Source organism: Ursus maritimus, unplaced genomic scaffold, assembly GCF_017311325.1.
Source record: "Ursus maritimus isolate PB19 unplaced genomic scaffold, ASM1731132v1 scaffold_4, whole genome shotgun sequence".
NCBI lineage: Eukaryota > Metazoa > Chordata > Mammalia > Carnivora > Ursidae > Ursus > Ursus maritimus.
In genome coordinates this window covers 11,517,272-11,543,300 of record NW_024426552.1, presented here as the reverse complement: position 1 = coordinate 11,543,300, position 26,029 = coordinate 11,517,272, and the positions used below count along the sequence as shown (strand labels likewise).

The 26,029-nt window shown below is 49.2% G+C and overlaps 1 protein-coding gene across 1 annotated transcript in view; it reads left to right on the top strand.

The window, feature by feature from the left end:
• IFNGR2 (interferon gamma receptor 2) overlaps positions 1-20,188 on the top strand; it is a 27,174-nt gene extending 6,986 nt beyond the window's left edge. Inside the window, exons 2-7 of the mRNA XM_040621012.1 lie at positions 3,315-3,447; positions 9,129-9,331; positions 12,025-12,170; positions 16,103-16,262; positions 16,647-16,804; positions 19,519-20,188. Coding sequence (XP_040476946.1) covers positions 3,315-3,447; positions 9,129-9,331; positions 12,025-12,170; positions 16,103-16,262; positions 16,647-16,804; positions 19,519-19,692 — 974 coding nt within the window. The 3' untranslated portion in view covers positions 19,693-20,188. The remainder of the gene's footprint in view (positions 1-3,314; positions 3,448-9,128; positions 9,332-12,024; positions 12,171-16,102; positions 16,263-16,646; positions 16,805-19,518) is intronic.
• The last annotated feature ends 5,841 nt before the right edge of the window (positions 20,189-26,029 follow it).

Sequence of the window (26,029 nt, the reverse complement as noted above, 5' to 3'; positions counted from 1 at the left end):
AAAAAAAAAAAAAAGATTTTATTTATTTATGTGACAGAGAGACAGCCAGAGAGAGAGGGAACACAAGCAGGGGGAGTGGGAGAGGAAGAAGCAGGCTCATAGCGGAGGAGCCTGATGTGGGGCTCGATCCCGTAACGCCGGGATCACGCCCTGAGCCGAAGGCAGACGCTCAACCACTGTGCCACCCAGGCGCCCCAAATAAATAAAATCTTAAAAAAAAAAAAAAAGAAATGGGCAGAAGACATGAATAGACATTTCTCCAAAGAAGACCTACCAACGGCCAACAGACACATGAAAAAGTGCTCCAAATCACTCATCATCAGGGAAATACGAATCCAAACCACGATGAGATACCACCTCACACCTGTCAGAATGGCTAAAATTAACAACTCAGGAAACAACAGATGTTGGTGAGGATGGCCCAGCGGAGATGTGGAGAACCCTCCTACACGGTTGGTGGGAATGCAAGCTGGTACAGCCACTCTGGAAAACAGTATGGCATTAATTCAAAAATAGAGGGGTGCCTGAGTGGCTCAGTTGCTTGAGATCCAACTCTTGATTTGGGCTCAGGTCATCATCTCTGGGTCGTGAGATTGAGCCCCACGTCGGGCTCCGAGCTGCACAGAGTCTGCTTGGGTTTCTCTCTCCCCTTGTCCCTCTGCCTCTCCCTCTGCTCCCCCACCCCAATAAATAAATAAATAAATAAATAAATAAATAAATAAAATATTTTTAAAAAAGTTAAAAATAGAACTACCCTATGATCCAGCAATTGCACTACTAGGTATTTACCCAAAGGATACAAACATACCGATTCTTAGGGGCACATGCACTCCAGGGGTCATAGCAGCAATAGCTATAGCAAAGTGTACAAAGAGCCCAGATGTCCACCGACTGATGAATGGGTAGAGAAGACGTGGTCTATACACACAGTGGATTATTCCGCCATCCAAAAGAATGAAATCTTGCCATTTGCAGCAATGTGGATCTAGCTGGAGTGTGTTGTGCTGAGCAAAGTAAGTCAGGGAAAGACAAATACCGTGTGATTTCACTCATGTGGAATTTAAGAAGCAAAACAGATGAACAAAGGGGAAGAAAAAGAGAGAGAAACCAAACCGTTAGAGACTCTTAGCAATGGAGAACAAACTGAGGGTCGATGGACGGAGGTGGGTGGGGGCTGGGCTAGATGGGGAATGGGCATTAAGGAGGGCACTTGCTGTAATGAGCACCGAGTGTTAGACCTAAGTGTGAATCACTGAATTCTCCTCTTGAAACCAATATTGCACTGTATGTTAACTAACTCGATTTTAAATAAAAATTCAAAAGGGGGCACCTGAGTGTCTCAGTCGGTTAAATGTCTGACTCTTGATTTCGGCTCAGGTCGTGATCTCACGGTCGTGGGATCAGACCCGTGTCAGGCTCTGGGCTCAGTGCAGAGTCTGCTTGGGTTTCTCTCTCCTCTCCCTCTGCCCCTCCTGCTCGGGTTCTCTCTGTCTGTCTCTAAAGTAAATGAATAAATCTTCAAAAAAATGTCTTTTGAAGAAAAATAAATAAATGGGTAATCGCTAAAAAAAAAAAAGAGAGAGAGAGAGAGAAGGAATCAGCCCATTGTTGCTGGGGGAAGGAGTCAGAGCCAAAGAATGTGGGCTGCTTCTAGAAGCTGGAGGAGGCAAGGAGCCATTTCTGCCCCAGAGCTTCCAGAAGGAAAACAGCCCTGCCAACACGCTGACGTTAGCCCAGTGAGACCAGTTTCAAACTTCTGCTCTCCAGGACTGGAAGCGATCCAGCTGGGTTGTTTTAAGACCCTAAATTGGTGCTGCTTCATCTCAGCATCCATAGGACACTGAATCAGGAATGTAAATGGAGGTCTCTGAGCCCCCAATGAGTTCCTGGTCCTAAGGAAGGCCTCCCCCCCCCCCCCGGGGGCGGGCGGGGGTGTGTGTGTGTGTGTGCTGCACCGTGCCCCGGAGGCAGGCCTCCAGTCCTCAGCTCCGCTCTGGGACCTGCCGGGCCACACACAGCAGCCACAGCGAGCAGAGATGGGCCTGCCCTGCCAAGCAGCTTCCCTCCAGGCGGCCCCAGCCTGCCTGCCTTTTTCCCTGGTGTGAATTGGCAGAAGTGTTGGTAAGCTGGTTGAATAAGGATCCGGAATGAAGGCCAGCCTGAGCTTGGAGCTCGGGAGACAGTGGGCATTCTGGAAGTAGACAAGTGAACACAGACCCCTGGTAACGCATCTTTCAGAAGAGCTGGTCACCATTCTTCCAGATTGGATCCCTTCGAGGTTGGATCCGTTTACTGAAAACACATGGTTTGAATTTCCTGCTCTGAATTCTGGAACAGCATGTTTTTCAAACCTTGCTTTCCACCTCCTGGGCGTTTCTCATTCATCTTTCAATCTCAGAGAAAGTCCCGTCACAATTGTGTTTTCTTGCAAGAGAAAAGGCTCCTGTGCTTGCGGTCTCCAGCACAGTCTTGTGAAGTACCTGCTGGGGGGGGCTGGGCTCAGGAGGGGGACTCTGACATGGGTGGTAGTTCCCCCAGGGCAGGTGTTATTCTGTTGTTTGTAGCCTTCAGGCTTCAGGTGCCTGAGAATCAGCTGGGAAGCTTGTTGAAAATGTGGATTTCCTGGCCTGGGGGGTGGCCTGGGGATCTGCATTTTAAGCGGTACCTTGGCGATTGTGATACTGGGGGTCCTTGAGAAACAGCGCAAGTCTTACGAAGCCCAAAGGACATGTCTCACCCTCCACGTGCCTTTGGGCTTTGCACACCCGCTTTGGGGTGTGCGCGTGTGAGTGTGTGCATGTGTGTGTGTGGAGGTTTACCAGACGCTCCCTTGGTACCAATGCAAGTCTGGTACTAAGACTAGTCTGGGGCGAGTGCATGTCACGTGGCCACCAATGCAGTGTTCACTTACGGGCTGTACGGCTCTTTACCCCTTATTCCTGAAGAAGAGAGTGAGGCCCAGACTGTCAGCCTAAGCTGCCCATCCACACATGCTTATTAAAGACAGAACACACATTCTAGTTGAGCCGGACTCCGGCACCCAGGCCCCGCTCATGAGAACTGGAATCTGTAGGCCCCAAGCCTCCCTTTCCTTCCACGGACTGTGGCGATGGTGCCGTATTTCGTCAAAGGCGGGGGCGAGGGGACATGCCTGGGGACACCGGTAATAACCACTTCTGCACTTTGACGAAAATGGAATGGTGGGAATGATTTAATGCTGTGCATTTAAATAGTGTTGTAATCGGATTTTCTCTTGTAACCCTCCCCTTCTCTCTCACCTCCGCCCCCTTCTCTCTCTCCCTGCCCCTTTCAAGACTCTCGCTCCCAGCTGCCAGCTCCTCGAAACCCGAAGATTCGCCTGTACAACAACGAGCAGGTTCTGAGGTGGGAGCCGGGGTCCCTGAGCAATGACACAAGGCCGGTGGTCTACCAGGTGCAGTTCACATTGTAAGCTGGATCTTTCTGTTGGCGTCCTGATGGGGAGTGGCGCGGGGAGCCCCAGGGCCGGCGGCTCGGGCTTGCCTCTTGGCAGGATTGCCGGCAGATCCACTGGAAGCAGATAGTTCTCTTGTACTTTTTAAATCTCCAAGGACAGAGATTTCACAACCTCCCACTCACGTGAAGGCTTTGGCAGCACTGGGGTCAGACGCTCTGCTGTCTACCCACAGGGCGTCTTAGCTGGCGGGGGAGACTGTTCTCTCGTTGGTTTCAGGAGAGGTTCATACACAAGGGCTTCCTGTCTTGAAAGGGCAGGAGGCACTTGTAGCCTTCATCTTCTTCAAGTTTTGAAAATCTGGTTTAGCGAAACTTACGGGCCAGATTTGGCCTACTAAGGAATGTATTCACTTAATTACTACTAATTCTCGATTTCTAAAAGGGGTTTTTCCATTTCGCACACTCTTCTGGTCCCTCATTCTCTGTCTCACCCACTTTCACGGTTTATCACCACTTGGCATGCAGCAGAAACATGTATGGGAAGAAGAAATGCAAAATCGAAGACCTCAGTTGTTACGTGTTTACCGTGTTACATGGGTTAAGAGAAGACAAAGTTAAAATTATTGGCCAAGTCATTTTATATTCCCAGTTACACCACATTTAAGGGAATGGTAATGCTCGGTGCTTGGGAGAGTGTGGCTGAGGAGGATGGTGCCGGATGTGGGTGAGTTAGCACAGCCCCCCTACAGCGGAGTCCCTCACGGTATAGCGAGCGCCTCGGAAATGTCCACGTGACTTTTCCCCTACGTGGGTAATACAGGCCCCAGCAGAAAAAGGGGGAAAAATAGGGTGCCCAGATGGCTCAGTCAGTCAAACATCCAACTCTTGGTCTCGGCTCAGGTCACGATCTCCCGGTTGTGGGATCGAGTCCTGCGTCGGGCTCTGTGCTCAGTGTGGAATCTGCTTCAGAGTCTCTCTTCCTGCCCCCCACCCTCTCTCTCTCTCAGGTAGATAAATAAAATCTTAAAAAAAGAAAAAAAGATATACATTGAATATACATTCCTGTCCATCAGCAGAAAAATGCCAGATTTCATCATGTGAACTAGTAGTTGAACACGAGGCAACTATTAAAATGGATAATTGTGTGTCATCTGGGAGCAGTGGCAACTGTGTAAAATTTGGACCATATCTGTGGTCAAGAACGGGGAAGGAATCTGGAAGAATTAGGGGCACTTAGTTTGTAAGTGGAGTACGTTTCCGGTGACTTCTTTTTCACCTTTGTCCATTGTAACAACATTTGCTTAATAAAAATAGATTCTAAACCCAGGTTTAGGGGTTATCTCTGAACATTTAGCTCCTCCTCAAGCAAGTACTAGTATACCTATAGTTACTGGACCAGTCCATGAGGACCAGCTGCATAATTTGTGGGGCCGTGGGCAAAATGAAAATGGTGCAAGACCCCTTGTTCAGAATTACTGAGAATTTCAAGATGGCGACAGCCGAGCATCAAACTGAGTGCTCCTCAGCATGGGGCTTTGTGCCCTCAAAGCTGGCCTTTCTCAGCATTCAGTAAACATGACGTTGTAGACCTAAACAAGATTTCGGTGACAGGAAGTCACAGCTGATATCCTGACTAGCATTCCTTAGCCTTGGGGGGGTGGGGGGTACATCTGTGGGTCAGCAGAGCACCAGGAGATAGTAGAAATATTCCTTAAAGCCCTTGACGCTTTCCTTTCCCAGACTAACATGTTGACTTCGTTTCGTTTTTGGAAAGCATTTTGGAGATATTTTCTCAGGATAGAGGTCGGTTTGGGTAAAAGAAACAAAGGATGGGGTGAATGTGAGCGTCCTTGTTTGGAAAAGTTGAGGGGTAACGAGAAACTGAAACCGGGGCAGGTCTTGTTTTCTTTTCCAATCGCAGAGTTGATGAGAGGAGGGCCTTTGCTCTTGTTTTGTTTTTAGAGACTTGTACATGTTTGGTACATTTTAGTGACATGAAATAATTTCATTTTGAGGCTTGTGGGACTTAAAATTTTTCCATCCTGTTTCTCTACAGTAAAGCGTTACTGTAATTAGAAATGAGGGTGCCTGCATTCTGGTAGTACAGTAGCCAAAGCCAGAATTACCCTGAGCACTGTGGGAAGATTGCAGGTGTAAATCAGGGGTTGCAGAGACTTGGCCTTCAGGCTGTGTTTGGCCCAGGGTGTTTAATTTTTTTTTCCTTATCAGTTAGTGCCCACATTAAAAAATCTGGAGATTTCACCTTAAAAAAACTTGACCTGACCAACCCAGTCTTCTGAAAACGTTTTCTCATTTCATTTCTTTTCTTTCTGATTTTAACAGTAACACGTGTTCTTTACAGAAAGGCTAGAACACCCGGAAAAGTAAAAAGAATAAAATTAAAACCACCTAGTGCTCTGCAGCCCAAGAATAATCCCTACTCTCCTTCTGGCGTATTTCTCTCTAGACTTTTTTCTAAATGAACGCACTTGGTTTGAAAATGTGCCGGTGTATGCGTAAAAATGAAACAAAACTCGGTTAACGCGTTTGGGTCCTTCTTCCTTTTTTTTTTTTTCAACCAAACAGTTAAGTGTATGAACACTTTTTCTCCTAATGAGCTCTGTGTAAACATTTCTACTGCTCGTTTTATTGGATGAGGCATCACACATGATGTATTTAAAGCTTCCCCACTCACGGGTGTAGACGGTCACCAGCTTGTGTCCTCGTACATAAATCATCTGATTGTTCTCTTACATTTGTAGCAGAGGAATTGCTGGATCAGAGGGGACACTGGCCATTTTTGGAAGTGACCTAACAGAACTGAACTGTGACGTCCACAGTTGCCCGTCTGTGGAGTAAATGACTTACATGTCGGCTGGTTCAACCTTCGTGAGCCCTCGGGGAGGCAAATCCCATAATTTATCCCCATTTTATAGATAAGGGGACTAGGGAACGGACAAGCGAAGTAACTGGCTCCGGAGTGTAGGTGTTCAACCACTATGCCGGGTCCCCTCTCATGATGGGGGCTGCTTTCAAACTGAGATAAATTCAGGGACACAGGCAGTCCCTGATGTAGCCAAGGGGGAGCCCGCGTGACTCCGGGGGTAAGACTCAGGTGCCCGGACACACCCTGGTCAGGAGGCCAGAGTCTGGCGATGGGCGGGGCCACGCTCAGGGCTGCGCTTGTTGAAGTGGGCCCAACATCCCCTTATTTGTCCCCTTTGCGAAGAGACGGGGAGACGGGGAGACGGGGAGGCGGCCTCCAGAACGCAGCTTCCTTTTTCACTCTTCCCCCTGAAACTGCTGTCATGTGTCAGCTGTCATTTAAATTTGGATGGTTTATCCCCCTTTAGACCCCTGTGCGGAGAAACATTTTTCAAAAGCAGTTCTGAGACAGGGCCAAGTTTGGAGGAGAGGGGAGGATGGGGAACAGGAGTGGCCCATTCCCTGCTAAATCGGGAAATGAGCCTTTGAAATGTGGGGAGCCTTTTGCCCAAGTTCAACAGCTGGGATCTGCCGGGGAGAAGGTTAGAGTATCTCCTAAGTAGCTGTGTAACTTTTTTTTTTTTTTTAAAGATTTTATTTATTTATTCGACAGAGATAGAGACAGCCAGAGAGAGAGAGGGAACACAGTCAGGGGGAGTGGGAGAGGAAGAAGCAGGCTCACAAGGGAGGAGCCTGATGTGGGGCTCGATCCCAGAAGGGCAGGATCACGCCCTGAGCCGAAGGCAGACGCTTAACCGCTGTGCCACCCAGGCGCCCCGCTGTGTAACTTTTTTAAACGTTACTTACCCCTTCTGAAGCACGCCCCCAACCTAAGATGGGGGGAAGGGGTGCCTGTGCTTGGGGATCCCTCTCTGTAGTAGGGTCTGGGCCCCCGGGGCTTGGTGGTAATATGAGTAGGGCAGCCATCTTCCACGGAAGCCATAGCCATGTATCTTGAAGTGGCCTTCGTCTTGACACTTGCCACTTTGACAGAAGAAGTCTCCAGTGAGGGTCAGAGGTACACTTAGAACCACGTGTGGTGTGTGCAAGCTGGTGGCAGTGATCCCCAGCCTCCTCTCTTCTGTCTCCGCTGGCCTTGCTTTCTAGGCCAGAGCTGCTGGGGTGGGGGATTAGGGGGGCATGGCCTGTCTCTACTGAGCACGCCGCCTACTGCCCCCCATTGAGGTTTCTAGCAGCCACCTCCCTGGTTTTTCTCAAGTCTGTCACCAAAGCTGGAGAGTAGAGTCCCATGGGGGGTGTGGCATTGGAACTCTGGGGAATGCATTGGCATTTACAAGACTATGTGGCCTTGTATTTGGCAGGGTTTTCATAGGGTGACTCAGACTTTAAATGGACAGCTGTAGGTTAGAACAAACTCCACACTAGCAGGAAGCATGAGCGGGGTTTGTATGAACGCAGTCTCTTTCCTAAGACTTTGACTCCAGAGGCCTAGTTTAAAGAATTAAAATCAGTTGCAGGACTGAGTGGGAAAAATCTGATAAGAGACTTGCATCCAGAATATATAAAGAACTCTTACAATTCAACAATTAGAAGACAACCCAATTAAAGTACAGAGAAAGGGTTTGAGGAGACAGTTTTCCAAAGAAGATATACAAATGGCCAATAAATACATAAAAAGAGGTCCAACATCAGTGTTCATCAAAGACATGCAAATTTAAAGCCACGGTGGTCTACCACAGCACACCCACTAGGATGTAAAAATAATAATAAATAAATAATAAAGAAAAGGCATAATGACGAGTGTTGATGAGGATGTGGAGAAATTGGAACCCTCACACACTGCAGCTGGGGACGTAAAATGGTACAGCTGCTTTGGAAGACAGTTATAAACAAGAGTTACCGTGTGACCCACCAGCTCCCACTCCAGGGTATTTACCCCAAAGAATTGAAAAGTTATGTCCACAAAGAAACTTGCCTGTGAGTATTTCTTAGCGTTATTCACAACAGCCAAAACGTGGGAACAGCCGACACGTCCAAAGCAGGTGAATGGAGAAACAAAACGTACTATAAGCATATGCTGGGGTCTTACTTGGCCATGAGAAGGGTGAAGTACTGATGCTAGAACATGTGTCACTCCTGAAAACACGCTAAGTGGAAAGAGCCGATCAGAAAAGACCATGCGGTTTACGAGCCTGTTCATAAGAAATGTCCAGGGGAGGCAAATCTGTAGAAACAAAGTAGACGATTAATGGTCGCCTAGGGCTCAGGGGGTTAGGGCACAGTGGGGAGTGAGTCCTAATAGGTATGGGGTTTCTTTGGGGGATGATAAAAATGTCCTAAAATTGAATGTGGTGACGTTGCACGACCCCGCGAAGCTACTGAAAATCATTAGTTGTACACTTTCGCTGGGCGGATTCTTTGGTCCACAAATTGCATCTCAGTAAAGCTGCTTTTTAAAAAAAAAAAGATTTTATTTATTTATTCGACAGAGATAGAGACAGCCAGCGAGAGAGGGAACACAAGCAGGGGGAGTGGGAGAGGAAGAATCAGGCTCCTAGCGGAGGAGCCTGATTGGGGCTCGATCCCAGAACGCCAGGATCACGCCCTGAGCCGAAGGCAGACGCTTAACCGCTGTGCCACCCAGGCGCCCCAGTAAAGCTGCTTTTTAAAACATCGGCTCTGGGGAACCTGTTGGATGTGGCAGAAGAGGGAAGTCTGTGAAGTGAAAGTCTTGTTTTCCTTTGCAGCCTCTCTGGCAGTAGGTGGTACGACACCGACGACATAGGTGTGAACTGTATGAACGTCACCAAGACAGAGTGTAACTTCACCCCATCCAGCCTCTCAGAGGGTTTGCCACTGTTTTTCAACGTCTCTTTACGCGTCCGAGCTAAGGCGCAGGACCTGGTTTCCCCCTGGCTGACGGTGCCTTGGTTCCTGTACTATTGGAATGGTAAGAGAACTTGGCTGTAAAACGTCCTTTATCATTTCCAGGCTTTCTTCGTTTTACTCCTCACTGAGCGGTGCGGACTCCATGCACCCCAGTCCTGTCTCTCACCCCACACAGCCAGCAAACAGGTGGGTATGATGGTCAAACCCAAGCACTGAGCATGGAGCCTGGCGCTAGAGGAGTTGATTTGCTAGACCAGGGGCTGGCCACCCACAGCTTGTGGACCACAGCCGGCCCACCAACCTGTTGTAAATAAGTTTTATTAGAGCACAGTTTCACCACCTTTTAATAATGTGTGGTCTGTGGATGCTTTCAAGCCAGAGCGGTAGAGTTGAACAGTTGCAACAGGGATTGCCTGGCCCGCGAAGCCTAATTTACTAGGGCGCTTTACCAAAAGAGTTTGCTGACCTCTGGGCTGGATGGGACACTAGCTTATTGGCTTCAGTGATCACCCTCATCTCTTTGGCACAACTTCCTTTATGTTCAAGAAAGACTTTCATTCGGCCTTGAACAGTGCCTGGCCCCTCGTGGATACGCTGTAAAGCTTGGTTGAACGAGCATATGTGCTCCCAGAACTTGGAAGGGGGCATAAGAATTGACAGATACTAGTTTGTACATCCGCTCCTTACGCGGTTCATTTCTCACCCGGCCGGCTGTGTCCCAGGTTTCTTTGGTGTTCATGGTTTAGGCAACCAAAGTATGGGGTTCTGATCCCAACAAACTCAACAGAGGTAGAAGACCGTTGAGGAAATGTGGTCACTGTCTAGCTATTCGACCATCTAGTAAGCAATTATTTTTAGTTTATCTTAGGTGTTATCATGGTATTTTTATGTTTTTAAAAGGGGGGAGGGTGTCCTATCCTTTAGAGACTCATACTGGAGTATTTACACATGAAATCCAGAATAATCTAGAGAGTGGAGGCCTGAGGGCAAAGGGGGTGAGGGGAATAAAATTGGCCATGACCTCAACGGTGGGTAAAAGTCGGGGTGATGAGGCCATGAGTTGTTGTTAGGATCTTCCCTCCCCTTCCTGCTCGGGATCGTCTGCAATAGGAAACTAAGAAGAGCAGTCAACCGTTTGTGCCGGACGACGCCGGGATGGAGAGAGCAGACAGTGCAGTCCCCGCGAGCTGGGCATTTACCGCGGACAAGTCAGGTGTCCTTGTGCAGAGAACCAGCACACATCTGAGCTGTGCAATGTCATCTAGGTGGGAATTAGTCAAGAAAAAAAGAGAGAGTAATGGCGGTCCCCGGCCCTGGCCCGGGAGAAGAGGACCGGGAACGGAAGCAGGGCCTGTTGGGATAGTCACTTGTCCGGTGCCAGCCAGCAGCCCTGTCCTCCCGGCCTGAGCGGGGCAGCCCTGTTCCCCGGTGGTTCCCGGCTGGGAAGTCGTCCCCTGCCCCTCACTTGTAAAGTCCGAGGCTGACGTGTGCTCAGCTCCCATCGCTGTAGCCCAAGCTACTCTCAGTCTGAAGTGCTTGTCTGATAAATGCTGGAACCCTTCCTTTATAACGTGTTTGACTCACAGTCCTGGGCTGTCCCGTGAACTATATGAAAAGCTCCAACGAACAGACTTCCGACGGCAAGATCGCTCTGGTACTACATTTAAACGTAGTCTGACAAGAAGCTGGGAGACGCAGATTTAAAGGTTTATTAATACCACTTTTGTTCATTTATAAAGAAATTATAGGAATGGATATTAAAAATAAATATACAAAAGAGCTAGGTGGTAGGTAAGGGTAACAAAATCCTGTCCCCCTCTGCACGAAAATCTGATCTTTGGTTAACCTCCCAGCTGTTTCTCTGGAAACCTGATCAAGGTGGCTGGCAGCCAGGTTCCTAGGCGGCGTCGCTGATGGCAAAATGAGCCCTGATTGACAAACGGCACCTGCCTTGGGGCCCTCTTAAATACCTGTTAGGGAGCCATGTCTTCAGCTGAGAGCGGCAGTTCTTGTAACTGCGCGTGTCCCTCGCAGGGACTCTGGAAACTTCTTCCTGTTGTCATTAAGAGATACTGGCTCTTGGGGCTTTTAAGCCTGGGAGGCTCCTGTACTGGCCTGTTGGGGGTCTCGCTCTTTGCATGGAAGCTGTGTCCTGGGGTGGGGGTGGGGAGGTGGAGAGACTGGCTCTAGGCCACCGCGTGGACTCCCGCAAGGGCCCTCCTGCCGCCGAAGATGAGAAGCCCCTGGCATTGGGCTTCCTGCCCCGTGGCCTTCCACGTGAAGCTTGTGCCCAGAGCAGTGTCAGGGAGTCTTGTGTGCCTGAATGCGATCTCATTGCATTTATAAATGTGTGTGTGTGTGTGTGTGTGTGTGTGTGTGTGTACACACACAGTATATTATATAAAATTATGTGTGAGAGGAGAAAATAAAACAAGATGCAATCAGAGAGGGAACCAAACCATAAAAGATGCTTAACTCTAGGAAATAAAATAAGGGTTGCTGGAGGGGAGGGGGGTGGAAGGATGGGGTAACTGGGGGATGGGCATTAAGGAGGGCACGTGACATAATGAGCACTGGGTGTTGTATGCAACTGATGAATCACTGACCTCTACTTCTGAAACCCATAATACATTATATGATGATTAATTGAATTTAATTAAAAAATAAAAAAAAGATTGTATATTGTGTTATATGTAAAGCATATATATGTGTATATATTTATATTTTGTGTTTGTGTTCGTTACTGTATTTCAGTGACCGTTGGACCTCCTGAGAACGTCTGGGTGACCCCAGGAGAAGGTTCCCTGATCGTCAGGTTCTCCTCTCCCTTCGACATCCCTGCCTCCAAGGCCACTTTTCAGTATTATGTCCATTACTGGGAAAAGGCAGGAATCCAAAAGGCAAGAGCATTTTTCTACTTTGTGTTGATTTTCTTTCCTTTGGACTTCCTGATAGAGCAAAAGAAAGTAAACTTGAAACTGGACAAGGAGGACAGAGCATCTCAGTGTTGCCTTAGAGTCTGAGCCCTGAATCGGGTTTAATCCTTCCCCTCAAGACCTGAGCTTCTGCTCCCTATGCTGAGCCTTGCCTTCTGCCAGGTGGCTCTGAAGGCCCCTCTCTGCCTGACAGCACGTTATTCCCCGTTGTTTGGGGTATGCACAGAGCCCCTGGGGCCCTCAAAAGCCTGGAGAAGGTTCTAGAGGGCCTGTTTCTACAACAAGGAATCCACCCCTGCAGTCTGCAAGGTTTATAGAAATTGCTTTGGTTTGAGTGATTTGCAAAGAGAACGTATGTGGACATGCAAAAAGTCTACTGCGAGGAGAGAGAGCCTTGTAGGGAAGAGGACGGAGGGTGGGGGAAGGTTCGGGACGTCTGGGGAACTGCAGGTGCTAGGGTCTGTCAGAAATGCAGGAGGGGGGACGCCTGGGTGGCACAGCGGTTAAGCGTCTGCCTTCGGCTCAGGGCGTGATCCCGGCGTTATGGGATGGAGCCCCACATCAGGCTCCTCCGCTGGGAGCCTGCTTCTTCCTCCCCCACTCCCCTGCTTGTGTTCCCTCTCTCGCTGGCTGTCTCTCTGTCACATAAATAAATAAAAAAATCTTAAAAAAAAAAAAATGCAGGAGGGGCTGCGGCGGGCCGTTAGGCTGACAGAGATGCGTCAGACGGGCAGGGCCTGGTCAGCCCTACAAAGTACAAGGGAAGAAGCTGGCCTTCAGTCATCCGCAGTGCCTGATTATCCAAGCTGAGTATCGTGAGGTTTTATTATCTATGTAAGCCTCAGGGTTTCCCAAACTCAACAGTCTTAGAACTGTTGTTGTGTTTTTTGTTTTCCGGTTTTATGGTGATATAACTGACATTCATCGCTGTATAAATTTAAGGTGATTATAGTTTTTTTATAATAATGAGAGCTTGTGTTTCTCGAGAGCTTCCTTTGAGTTGGGCCCTGGGCCAGGCATTTTAGATACATCCTCTCATTAAGTCTTTCACAGAGAAGGAAAACCAGTGGGTTGAGTAAGTTGCCCAAGGTCAGCAGCTGACAGCTAGCACATCGGTGCGGAGACGTCCGAGCCCAGACTCCATGCTTGGCAGTTGTTTTCTTTTTTTCTTTTTTAAGTTTTTACTTATTTATTTGTCAGAGAGAGAGAGAGAGAGCATGCACAAGCAGGGGGAGGAGCAGAGGGAGAGGGAGAAGCAGGCTCCCTGCTCCCCCACACGGGGATCCCAGGACCTCGAGATCCTGCCCTAAGCCAAAGACAGACGCCTCACCGACTGAGCCACCCAGGCACCCCCAGGCTCTGAAGAGCTTCTCCCACATACTTCACATTTGTACTTCTTCCTCATTTCTTTATGGTGAATCTTAAAACATTGAGGAAGGCAAAACTCACTGAAGAATAGACTCTTAACCCAAGGGGAAAAAAGAACTAACCATTTCTCTGAATCAAGAGGTCAAGATCTGGTCAACTGGAATAGAGAAGGCCTGGAAGATTCCAGAAGGGTTTCCCCTTTCTCCCTTGTCTACCAGAGCAGCTCTACTTTGGACTTCTGTGAACAAAAGATTTTAGGGCTCAAATGAGTCTGAGAGCCACCAAAATATCTCCATTCCTGCTGTGAGTCTGTGTCCCCAAGACTAGCCCCTAGATTTGCTGGAAGGACCCATGGGACTTGGCATATGGTTGCTTTCATGGCCATGGTTTATTATAGAAGAAGAACATGAAGTAAAATCAGCAAGGGGAAGAGGCACACAGGCCAAACTCCAGAGGAAGCCAGATACAAGCTTCCAAGAACCTTCCCCGAAAGACTCAGAGAGGACACACTTAATTCCTCCAACAGCAAACTGTGACAACACGTGAAATATTGTCTACCAGGGAAGCCTAGCAGAGACTCAGTGCCCAGGGGTTTTACTGGAAATACAGGCCTCTTGTCCCCAGCATAGATCAAAATTCCAGACTTCTAAGACAGCAGGTGTTTGGCACAGAAAACGTTTTTACCACAAGCTGCCGACATTAGTTAGGGAATGGCAGGGACCGTTCAGGATTCCAAGTTCCCAGATGCCAGCTATGGTTAGCCTGGCAGGCAGGCCCTCCCAGGACAGTGGTCTCGTGTCTCTGTAGTCTGTGATTCTGAATTCTAGTAATGCCAACTGGTGGCTGAAGTCACCCCCAAAGGAAGTTTGTACTTAAAATTGCTTCACGCGGTGGGGTGCCTGGATGGTGCAGCCGGTTAGGTGCCGAACTCTTGGTTTGGGCTCAGCTGGTGATCTCTGGCTCGTGGGATCGAGCCCTAGTAGGGCTCCACACTCAGCAGGGAATCGGCTTGCGATTCTCCCTCTCTCCCTCCCTCTGCCCCTCCCCCACCACACTTGTTCTCTCTCTCTCTCAAATAAATAAATCTTTTAAAAAATTGCTTTATGTGGCATCACCAGCAAAAATCTGTCTCCTCTACCCTGGCAGTCTGTCACCATTAAACAGAAGGAAAAAAATCATCGATGATCCCATTATTCCAAATAATGATTATTTTATATGTTTAAAAATAAGCTGCTCTCTACATACTATTGAATAATCCGCCCGTTTTCGGTCAACAGCAGAACAGCTTCATCTCTGTGTTACTGAGCATATGTGACTCAATGGCTGTAGCATTTTCTTTTTCTTTTTTTTTTTTTTAAGATTTTATTTATTTATTTGACAGAGACAGTGAGACAGGGAACACAAGCAGGGGGAGTGGGAGAGGGAGAAACAGGCTCCCAGCAGAGCAGGGAGCCCGATGCAGGGCTTGATCCAAGGACCCTGGGATCCCTCCCTGAGCCGAAGGCAGATGCTTAATGGCTGAGCCACCGAGGTGCCCCTGTAGCATTTTCTATTACATCTCAAAATAGGAAAGCAATCCCCTTGTAAGAAATCCCGTACTGCTATATCCTATGTATATAAACATATATCCTATATATCTGTCCCTCCTTTCCCTGTGGAACAATGGCAACTGCCCAGGAGAGCGAGAAGCCATTGACTAGAGGGATCCAGAGGGGGTGGACGAGGCTGAGGGAGGCAGCAGCAAGGACTAGATGTGGGGAGGAGACAGAATCTCCGAGAGTCTGGGATCCAGCTGTGTCCCGATTACATAACTCACAGATATCATGTTGACCAAAACTCTGTCAGAGGCATCAGCACATTTCAGTTAAAACTAAAAGCAGACTCAGAGCTAAAGGAACATTATTTCCCATGATGATTATTTTTCTCTGTTCGTTGACCAGCTCGAAGTATCTTGAATATATTAACCGTGAAGTACAAAATAATGATTTAAAGTAAACGCGCTGGGCATTGAAGCACTTTTTTTTTTAAGATTTTATTTATGTATTTTAGAGAGAGAGAGGGAGAGAGTGCAGGGGGGAGGGAGGGATGAGCAGACTCCCCACTGAGCATGGAGCCTGACGTGGGGCTCGATCTTACCACCCTGCGATCATGACCTGAGCTGAAACCGAGAGTCGGAAGCTTAACTGACTGAGCCACCCAGGCGCCCCATTTAAGGAGAAAATGTCATCCCAGACATTGGGATTTGCTAAATGCCGGTGGCAGACCCTCCGTGGCTACAGTGGGCCCTCTGCGTCCCCACAGCCAGGAACACAGCTCTGAAGCCATCGGCATCTTTCTCCACACCGTTCACCAGATTTCACACATAAAATGTGTCCACTGCAAGCCAGCGACTCTTTCAAACAGAATCTCTTTGTTCTTTGGTGCTGGTGTTCCCTGTGGATTTGAGGAAACATCAGAAGAGCTGGAAGTAGCTCGACCTCGTCTCTTTGGGTCATTTTCACATGTGCCTGTTGGCGTTTTTTACGTAGGTTGAAGGTCCTTTCAGGAGCAACTCCATCGTGTTGAATGGCTTGAAACCCTTGAGAGAATACTGTTTACAAGTGAGGGCACATCTGATTTGGACGCACTACAACATCTCGAGGCCCGGACATTTAAGCAACGTATCTTGCTACGAAACAACAATGGATGGTAACACATGCCTTCTTGCGTCCTTTCTGAGCTGGGACAAGAATCCTCCCCAAGTAGTGAACCCGGGGCTGGTACGAGGTGGAGGGTGGTAGGAGGGGTGGCACCCAGAGAGAAGGGACGAGAAGCCAGCGTGCAAGTAGGTCTAACCAGCTCATGCTGAGACCCACGGCAATAGCGCCACCAGGGAGCTAACACTGCTGGACTGTGGGACTGCTTTTACTAGTTACGCGCTCGAACACGTGAGGCTGGGCGGAGGAGGGACAGTATGTGTGCACTGCACGAGGACGCGGACAGCATCTAAGCAGCTGGCAGGTGAAGAATGACCTGGTGTTTGTGTCGTGTGCGGGATGGGCCTCTTGTTCACTCTCACGTCATCTTTTTAAGCCACTACCAGGCTGCAACAAGTCATCGTGATTGCCGTGGGCATCTTTCTGTTGCTGTCGGCGCTGGCGGGGGCCTGTTTCTTTCTGGTCCTGAGATACAAAGGCCTGGTAAAATACTGGTTTCACTCTCCGCCGAGCATCCCGTCACAAATCGAAGAGGTACGTGTGCACATATCTAGCGGGTGACAAGTCAGCCCTCCGTGGGCCCTGGTAACGCCCAGGAGTGCGGCAGTGGACAAAGCCATGGACACAGAGAGTGGGGTTAAAAGTGGTACAGGGTAGGGGCGCCTGGGTGGCTCAGTCGGTTGAGCGTCCAACTCTTGATCTTGGCTCAGGTTTTTGTTTTTTTTTTTTTAAAGATTTTATTTATTTATTCGACAGAGATAGAGACAGCCAGCGAGAGAGGGAACACAAGCAGGGGGAGTGGGAGAGGAAGAAGCAGGCTCATAGCGGAGGAGCCCGATGTGGGGCTCGATCCCACAACGCCGGGATCACGCCCTGAGCCGAAGGCAGACGCCTAACCGCTGTGCCACCCAGGCGCCCCTTGGCTCAGGTTTTGATCTCACGGTGGTGAGTTCGAGCCCCACGTTGGGCTCCACGCTGGGTGTGGAGCCTACTTGAAAAAAAAAAAAACTGGTACAGGGTTCTTTGTACACCCATGTTCATAGCAGCTTTATTCACAACAGCCAAATGGTGGAAGCAGTGAATGAATGGATAAACAAAAATGTGTTCTATCCACACAACGGAATGTTATTCAGCCGTAAAAAGAAAGGAGATTCTGACACAGGCGACAACACGGGCGAACCTTGAGGAGATTACGCTAGGTGAAATAAGCCCGTCACAAAACCACAAATACCGTGTGGTCCCACTTAACGAGGTACTTCGAGGAGTCAGATTCACAGAGACTGAAAGTAGAGCAGTGGGGTGGTCGGGGTGGGGAGGGGGAGATGGGGAGTTAGTGTTTAATGGGGGATAGAGTTCTAGTTTTGCAAAATTAGAACAGTTCGGAGATGGTGGTGAGGGTTGTACAACCCATGCGAATGTATTTTATACCACTTAAAAATGGTTAAGATGAAAATTCTATGTTATGTGTGTTTCACCACAATTTAAAACAATTTTTTTTAATGGCATGAGGTTGGTGAACAAGGTGTCCTGGCGTGGCCAAGAGATGGCCTGTAGCAGCGCGTGAGACCTGCGCCTTGCGGAGAAAGCCCCCAGGACGCCTGGCAGAGGGTGGGAAGGCAGTGAAGACAGGGATCTAGAGTGTGAGCTGCGCACTTAGGAGGATTCTGGAGTAAATGCACCCCGGCTGTCAGTGCAGAGCCTTGCACGCCGAGAGCTCGCTGCATGTTACTGGTATCTTGAAAGACCTGAGGAAGACGGGTGGACCGAGTCTCGTGGGAGGTTGATTTCTTGCACAGCCCGTGCCCCCGAGGCTCCCTGAGGTGGCCAAGCCCTCCAAGGGGGCTGATGGAAGATTCTTTAAAAGTATTTGTTTCTAGAGGTTTATTAGCAGTAAAATTGGGGTAAAGGTACTGGAAACAGAATCTTACTCTGTTACATCTAGAAGGAATCGGTGTTACGTAAGGTCCAAGTCTGTAGAGAAAGAGTCATGCTTCTAGAAAGAGCTGGAGTCCCTTATCTTCCTTCATCTGCCTGAGGTAAAGTGCCCAGACATAACGCAAATTACATGTGAAGTTCCCCACCAGACCCTCCATACAGATACTGCGTGATTCCACTTCCATGAGGCTTCTAGAATAGTCCACCTCATAGAAGCAGCGGTAGAATGTGGTTTCTGGGGGCCGGGGGAGAGGGACCCAGGGGGCTGCTGTTCAACGGGCATGAAGTTCCAGTCACGCGGGATGAGTAAGTTCTGGAGATCTGCACATCATCGGGCCTAGGGTTAGTACTGCACGGTGCGCTTAAGAAGCTGTTAAGAGGGTAGAACTCATGTTAAGTGTTACCACAAAACAAAAAAAACAACCACCCCAAACCTTCCTTGGTTAATGTTTTCACACACTAACAGCCTCAGTGGGTCTCAGAATCTTACTTGCATGAATCTCTCTCCCACAGAAGAACCCCCAGCAGGTCCCTCTGAAGTGAATTTGCTACTAGCTGTTCCTCTGGGGTGTGGAGTCAGAACAAGAGTCTTTCGGTTCACTTTCCTGGGAAAGTGTGAAAAATAGATACCAAAGGGCACTGAAGTTACACAAGAAAAATGAATCAGGTTTCACTTGTATTTTTGAGGTTTCAGAAGCGCACATGATTGGCTTACGTTCCTGTCATCAGTCAGCTCGCAGTCACTGTGTGTTTCGGTGTCTTCTCGGCACGTCCGAGAGCGAGGCAGGAGTTTTCTCGGTCACTCAGCAGCGAAGTTGTGGTTCAGCCTGGAGCAGAGGCCGGAGGGAACGGGCGGGGGTGGGGGCACCATGAGGCCCCCTGCGTCTCTCCCTGCTTCTCTGCTTGGTGTGTGTTGTGTGAGGTGCAAGTGATGGATAGGTGGAGGGGCTAAGGAAAACACTGGCCGACTGTCCCCCTTTTCTCCCTTGAGGGGTGAACTGGAGGCCCCTCGTGCCCCCTCACTGGGAAGGTAGAGTTCCAGAGCCACTTGGGGCAGAACAGTCCCCAAGGCTGCACCAAGGGCAGGAAGTCACACCGTGCTTTTCCCGAGGTGTGGTGTGACCATGGTTGGCCCTCCGATTCCTGGTAAGGTTACTGCTGACGGGAGGAGCTCTTGTTCGGGAAGCTGTTTCAGCGGGGGTCAGGGTAGGGAGGTGCGCCGGAGTAAGGCAGGGCCGTGCCGCCTGAAAGTCGGCAGAAGGTCTGTGTGGAACTGAAAACTAATGCCGCTGTTGGTTTTCAACCTTTTCAAGTATTTAAAGGACCCGAGCCAGCCTATCTTAGAGGCCCTGGACAAGGACACGTCACCAACGGATGATGCCTGGGACTCTGTGTCCGTCATTTCGTTTGCAGAGAAGGATCGAGAAGCTGCTCCCCAAAGCACTTTGAACCCAAACTCTGGTCCGGTCTGCCAGCCTGTGGGATGAGGGCTCTGAGCCGATGAAGCTGCTGGTGTTCCTGTCAGGACTTTCTGGAGCCCAGAATCCCATATTCCTGTCCTCAAAAGGCCCATCAGTGTCTGAGAAGATGTAACGGGTCTCATGGGGGGCGCCAAGCTTTTTTTTTCTTTAAACTAAGAGTTTTCTAATCATACAAGTTTCTAGAATGATTCTACAGAGATATCCCAGAAAAATTAAGATTTCTCTTAAACACTAAAAAGACATGTAATCATTTGTTAGCCAAACGGCTCTGGCACGCCTTGGACATTTTGTTCGTCGGCAGCCAGGACACGGGGTCCTCTCCTTGACGCAGCCCCTCGGGCAGATCATGTCACCTGTCCCAGGCTGTCCCAAGAGGGGGCATTAAGTGGCCCTTCTTCCTATCCAGTCACCCGGTTTAAAATGTGATTAGTCTTGTAAATAGTTTCCTAGTGACTTAAGGCTTTTTTTTTTTCAAGCTAGGAATAAAAGACTGTGTAATTAACTTTTTAAAAGTCAGTGTGAAGTTTCTCTTTTCCACTTTACTTTCTTACTTTGGCCTCCTTCATCTCTGCAAAGTTGTTTGTTTGTTTGTTTTTCCTACAAAGTGTCAACTTAAGATGACTCTCTCTAAATTTCATTTTTCTTAAGTAACAGCCAGTTGAGCTCCCAAGGCTTCATGGTCACTCAGCGAAAACTGTCTACGTGTGTCCCTTGGTCCCTTAGGAAGGTATAAAGGGGACTTTCAGAAGCTGCATGAGCACGTCGCCCGAGATGACTCGTGTATTGACGAAGGCAGGGGCTTGTAGGCAGGAAAGAGAATTCGCTGACGGTCCAGGGGATACCCACTGGGCATGCGCGTCTTCTGATCCTGTAAGTATTGACAGGTTCTTTGGTTCAAAGGCTTTGGATTAAAAATCTGTTTCTGTGACTCTTAGCATCTATTAGGTGCCCCTTCGTCGGGACCGGTTTGGAGGAAGAGCTGGTAGGTGGAGACTATGAACCCATACCTCAGATCCTTGAAGGGATTTAAGAGAGAGGAGCTTCCTCTTTGGGGCCGTGGGGTGAAGCCCCGGGAGGGTAGGAGGACATGCATGTATGCTGCAGAAAGCAGGCTCAGAGTCTGAGCCCAACAGAAAGGGGGACAGGTCAGCTCTGTTAGGAAGCGCCTGTGGGCCCCCCTGTGTGGAAGGGAGTTGGTTCCAGCGGGTCGGGGGCCAGCAGGTTGGCTCCGGGGACCAGATTCTGATAAGGCTGACCTGGCTTCGGGGCAGAATCCGTCCAGCGGCCTGGAGCAGGAGGTCAGTGTGGTTCAGGCCCAGAAAGGCCCTTCTTAGTTGAAGGCAGCGGCTTAAGTTCACGACAGACTCAGAGGCCAAGCCCAGAGCCAGCAGCGCTCCCAGGGGCTGTGTGGGGCTAGGCTCACCCCGTCACTGCGTCAGAGGGGAGAGGGTACCAGTAACACCGCACACGCTGTCTCTCTGCGCCCCACTCCACCGCCTAACTCGGTGAACACCCCGAGGAGGCGGGGGGCTGGCCTATGATCCAGGGGAAAAAGACAGGAGCTGGTTGAGGAAGATTCTCCTTTTCTATTTATCTTCCCCCGAACCACCTGGTTCTGCTTTGCAACAGGCAGGGCTAGTCAGTGGAGTTCATACTTACGCTAACTCGGGACTTGCAGTTTCTAGTCCAGCTAAGTAACCATAAAATGAGTCAGAAGCAATCTTCTCAAATCATTTACGACAAGGCACACTGCAGGCCATTCAGCAGGTCCAGCCTGCTCCCGGTATTCGTAGCTAAGAATAGTTCCCACACCTTTAAATGGTCAGGAGGAAAAACATCAAGAGAATAGTATTTCATCACACATGGAAGGTACGTGGAATTTAAATTTCAGCGTCTGTAAATAAACCTTGCTTGGAACTCAGTGGTGCTCACTCTGGCTGTACCATCGCTGGCTGATCTTGCACCGCTGGGCAGAACTGAGGTGGCCTACGGAGCCTAAAATATTTCCTGTCTGACCCTTTCCCAAAAGTATCTGATGCCCCTTGATCTCTCCCATGAAGTGTTCACTATACAGGAGAAAACGGACCCGCTCCCGTTATTTAAATGTCCCTGCAAGACACCGCTTGACGCTGATTCTCCTACTCGGGGCTCACGTATTACCCGGGAGAAGAGGGATTGAATTTTCGCGTATATTCCACAAAGCACCTTACGGACTGTGTTCCAGAGCAGGCTGGGGGCAGAGTGTAGGAGTGTGCAGGGCCGTGGAGGCGAGTGGGCCCTCGACCACGAATAGGGCGCCCAGAGATGATGGATTCGTTGGAACAAGGCCACCTCTGCCCTATGTTTCTGTGAATCAGACATCCGACTTCCAAGACACTTCGCTTTCAAGCGCGACCAATTGTCCAAGCAAACCCAAGCGTCCGGTGTTCCTGCGCTGAGCATAGCGCCCCCTGGGGGCCCCACGGTGCCCGGCCGTGCCGCTCGCCTCCAGGACGGCGGCTGGGGGACCCCTGTTACTCTGGGTGGTGCTGAGGCCCATGGGGGGAGGAGCCGCCGGGCATGGGGGTGGGGGAGGGAGTCCCGGCAGGAGTCGGAGGCAGGGTGGTGCAGAGGAAGACGACTTTCTCTGGATCCGTAGGACACGGGCTAAGGCACGGGCGAAATGGCCACTGCCAGGTCACCCAGCAATCGCCAGTGTTGGGAACATCCCAGTCTCTGGCCGGCGCTTGGGGCATCCGCCTTTGTGACTCTTATTTCATTTACAATCACTTATTTCTGTCCTTAGTGGGTTTTTTGTTTTGTTTTGTTTTTTAAGATTTTATTTATTTGAGAGAGAGCGAGCGAGTACATGTGGGGAGCAGAGACGGAGAGAGAGAAGCAGACTCCCCGCTGAGCAGAGAGCCCAACGTGGGCTCGATCCCAGGACCCCAGGATCATGACCTGAGCGGAAGGCAGATGCTCAACCGACTGAGCCACCCAGGCGCCTCTGTCCCCAGTGTTTTAATACATCTGCGTAGTCACTTGTTTTGCTTCCTTTGGCTACTGGAAAACAACTATATACCCCTTTGAGGCACCCCAGGGTCCCCCCAAAATCAGTTTGCTGTATCCCAAAAAGCCTATATTTTAGTTGTGAGCATCCCAACCTGTCCTTGCCGTCTGGTGGGAGTGAGAATCCAGCCAGGCATTTCCCAGGATGCAGTCAGACCCCTGCTCTTCAGTGCAGACCCTCTTAAGAAGCAAGGGCTCGCTGATGGGAGCGCAGGAGAAGGGATTCCTTCCTCCTCGCTTCCAGCGGTGGTGGGGGAAGACGGCCCGCTGCACGGGGAGCGCTCGCAAGCTCGCAAGCTGGTCGGAGCGGGTACCAGTGACCCGGCTGTGGGGTCAGCCGCTCGCTGCTGCAGAGGGCTCTGGGCAGTGCTGGCTCTTCATCTGCACCCTGGGAAGACAGAGAGCCGCGCTGCCTAGAATTCCATCCCAGGGTAGAAACACAGGCCGTAGTGGCTTCTCTGGGCCCCCCAATCATTAAAAAAAGGGGAGAGGCAGACCCCAAGGCTTATTTGCATACACACCCCTCGTTAAAACATAAACTCACTTACAAAAGATATTAAATATTTTTCCTTGTTACTGAATAGTGGTATGAATTAACAATTTATATTGAATATGAATTAGGCTTGTTTCGTTTTTGCATTCAGGTGTTGGACACAGTCGGTGTGGGTACTAAGTATATTTTTTATAGAGAAGGCCTAAACCCTTGAAGAGCTGATGAGTCCAGATAGGACGCCGAGGTCCTCGTGAATGGGCGGGTGTAAGGGGTTGGCACACAATTCAATGAATCAATTATACCATTAGGTTTCTTAACTAGTTCCTTTCTAAAGTGTTGCTGTGAAGCTTCATATGACTGTGTGTACCTCCAGGGTCCCCCAGACACTTCTCAAGGGGCCAGCCCCTCGCCAATGACTATGTAGCAAAGTCAAGGCCATACATGCAACTGCAGAGGTTGTGCAGTGCACAACCCTAGCACTGACATGTACATACACAGATCACAAATGTACACAGCAAATATTAATAATCCTGATTGGTAAGCCCCTGAAGTTCCAAAAATACATTTGGTTCCTTTGAGACTTAGAATTTTCTCATGCAACACTCTCAAAAGTAACGCTGAGGTTTCCATGTTAACCTGCAAAATCAGATTTAAAACTCAGTATACACCAGGGGCGCCTGGGAGGCTCAGTCGGTTTAGCATCTGTGTTCAGCTCAGGTCATCATCTCAGGGTCCTGAGATCAAGCCCCACGTCAGGCTCCCTGCTCAGCGGAGAATCTGCTTCTCTCTCTCCTTCTGTCCCTCCCCCTGCTTATGCTCTCTCTCAAATAAATAAATACAATCTTTAAAAATAAATAAATACAACATAGTATACACCAAATGCCACCAGTACACTTTAGATGGTAATGTAAATTTCTTTCTACTGTTTTCCAGACATTTTCTATGAGACTGTTCCTTCTTACAATGACATAATATCACAATTTTCATATACGATGAAAGTGCCGTGCTCTGGCCCTAGAGAAACTGAGACGTAAGGGACTGAACACTAGCAGATCTCAGGGTGCGGCTGGACCCCCTTCCTCTTTCGCCAGGCCCGCCTCCACATCTGGGTTTATCTACAAGCGGATGAGAAGCTTTATATATGTAAGGGAAGGATTATAATTCACTACACACACATGTACATCCCATCCGTCCTGTCCCAGGGCCACCTACTTTCCTTTGACTCCACATACTGCTGTTAGTAAACACATCTGAGTTTGTTCTATTTATTAAGTTAATCGGTCTCTGTCCGCACCGGTTACCTAAGTTAATTACAAAGGAGAAGAGAGCAGCTGGACACCGCCGGGAGGGGACAGTGTCAGTGGTCGCTGAGAGGAGTACTGAAACATGACAGACGGGGCTTCTGCCGTGCTCCTGCCAAAAACACATCACCTGTAACTGCGAGGTAACATCACTCGAACTTAAATTGAGGGGCAATCTACAAAACAAGGAACTGGTCTGCATGCTTCAAAAATGCTGAGTCATGAAAGACAAAGGATGACGAATTGCTCAGCCGAGAGCCCCTGAGGGGACACGTGAGCAAGAGCACTGTATGCTCAGGGACTGGATTCTGGAACAGGAAAACGCTCGTTGACAGAAGCGGGGCAATTGGCAACATTTGGATACGGTGCCTTGTGCTGTATCAGTGTTAACCTCCTGACCTTGGTATTGTATGTACAGCACTTCGGGCTGGGGGAGATGGACACAGAAATAGTCAAGGGTGAAAAGGCATCACACCTGCAGCATTACTGTCAAACATCTCAGAAAACAAAAATAGACTAAAGCAAATGTAAAATGTTTATATTTGGAGAATCTGAAGCATGTATAGGAATTCTCTGAGTTGGGGCGCCTGGGTGACTCCGTCAGTGAAGCGTGTGCCTTTGGCTCAGTTCACGATCCCAGGGTCCTGAGATCGAGCCCCACCTCGAGCCCCGCATCGCATCGGGCTCCCTGCTCTGCGGGGAGTCTGTCTGCTTCTCCTGCTCCCCCTGCTGGTGCATTCGCTGGCACGTGCCCTCTCTCTCTCTCTCTCAAATATAATCTTAAAAAAAAATTTTTTTTTTTAAATAAAGTCACAGCTTTCAGAATGGAGGCAAATACACTTAACATCATCCTGAACACTTTTTGGCACTTGGAATAGGTGCTCCCAAATCAAAGACGGGTGCTCTCTGCATCATCCCTGAGGGTCTAGAAGGCCCCTGCCACACCTGCTTGTAGAAGTTTAAAATACCTCGAAGAGGCATAGCTGACCATCTGAAAACCCTATGTAAGATGACACAGCTGTGTTTAAGCCACTATGAAAACATAAGCACAGGCAGGCTCGAAAGCAAGCAAAACCCAAAGGACTCCTGACAGTTTTCTTAAAGGTAGGACGCCACCTTGTGCCAGAGGCTAAAAGCCATCGAAAGAGGAAGGAGCTTTTTATCTTGATGAAGTCCCACAAGTTCATTTTTTCTTCTGTTTCTCTTGCCTTTGGAGACGTGTCATGAAAAAAGTTGCTGTGGCCGATGTCAAAGAGGTTGCTGCCTATGTTCTCCTCTAGGATTTTGATGGATTAAGATACAGACGTAGTGAAGAGAAGGGCCATATGCACCCCAATGTTCATAGCAGCATTGTCCACAATAGCTAAATCGTGGAAGGAGCCAAGATGCCCTTCAACAGATGACTGGATTAAGAAGATGTGGTCCATATATACAATGGAATATCACCCAGCAATCAGAAAGAACGATTTCACAACATTTGCTGCAACATGGACGGCACTGG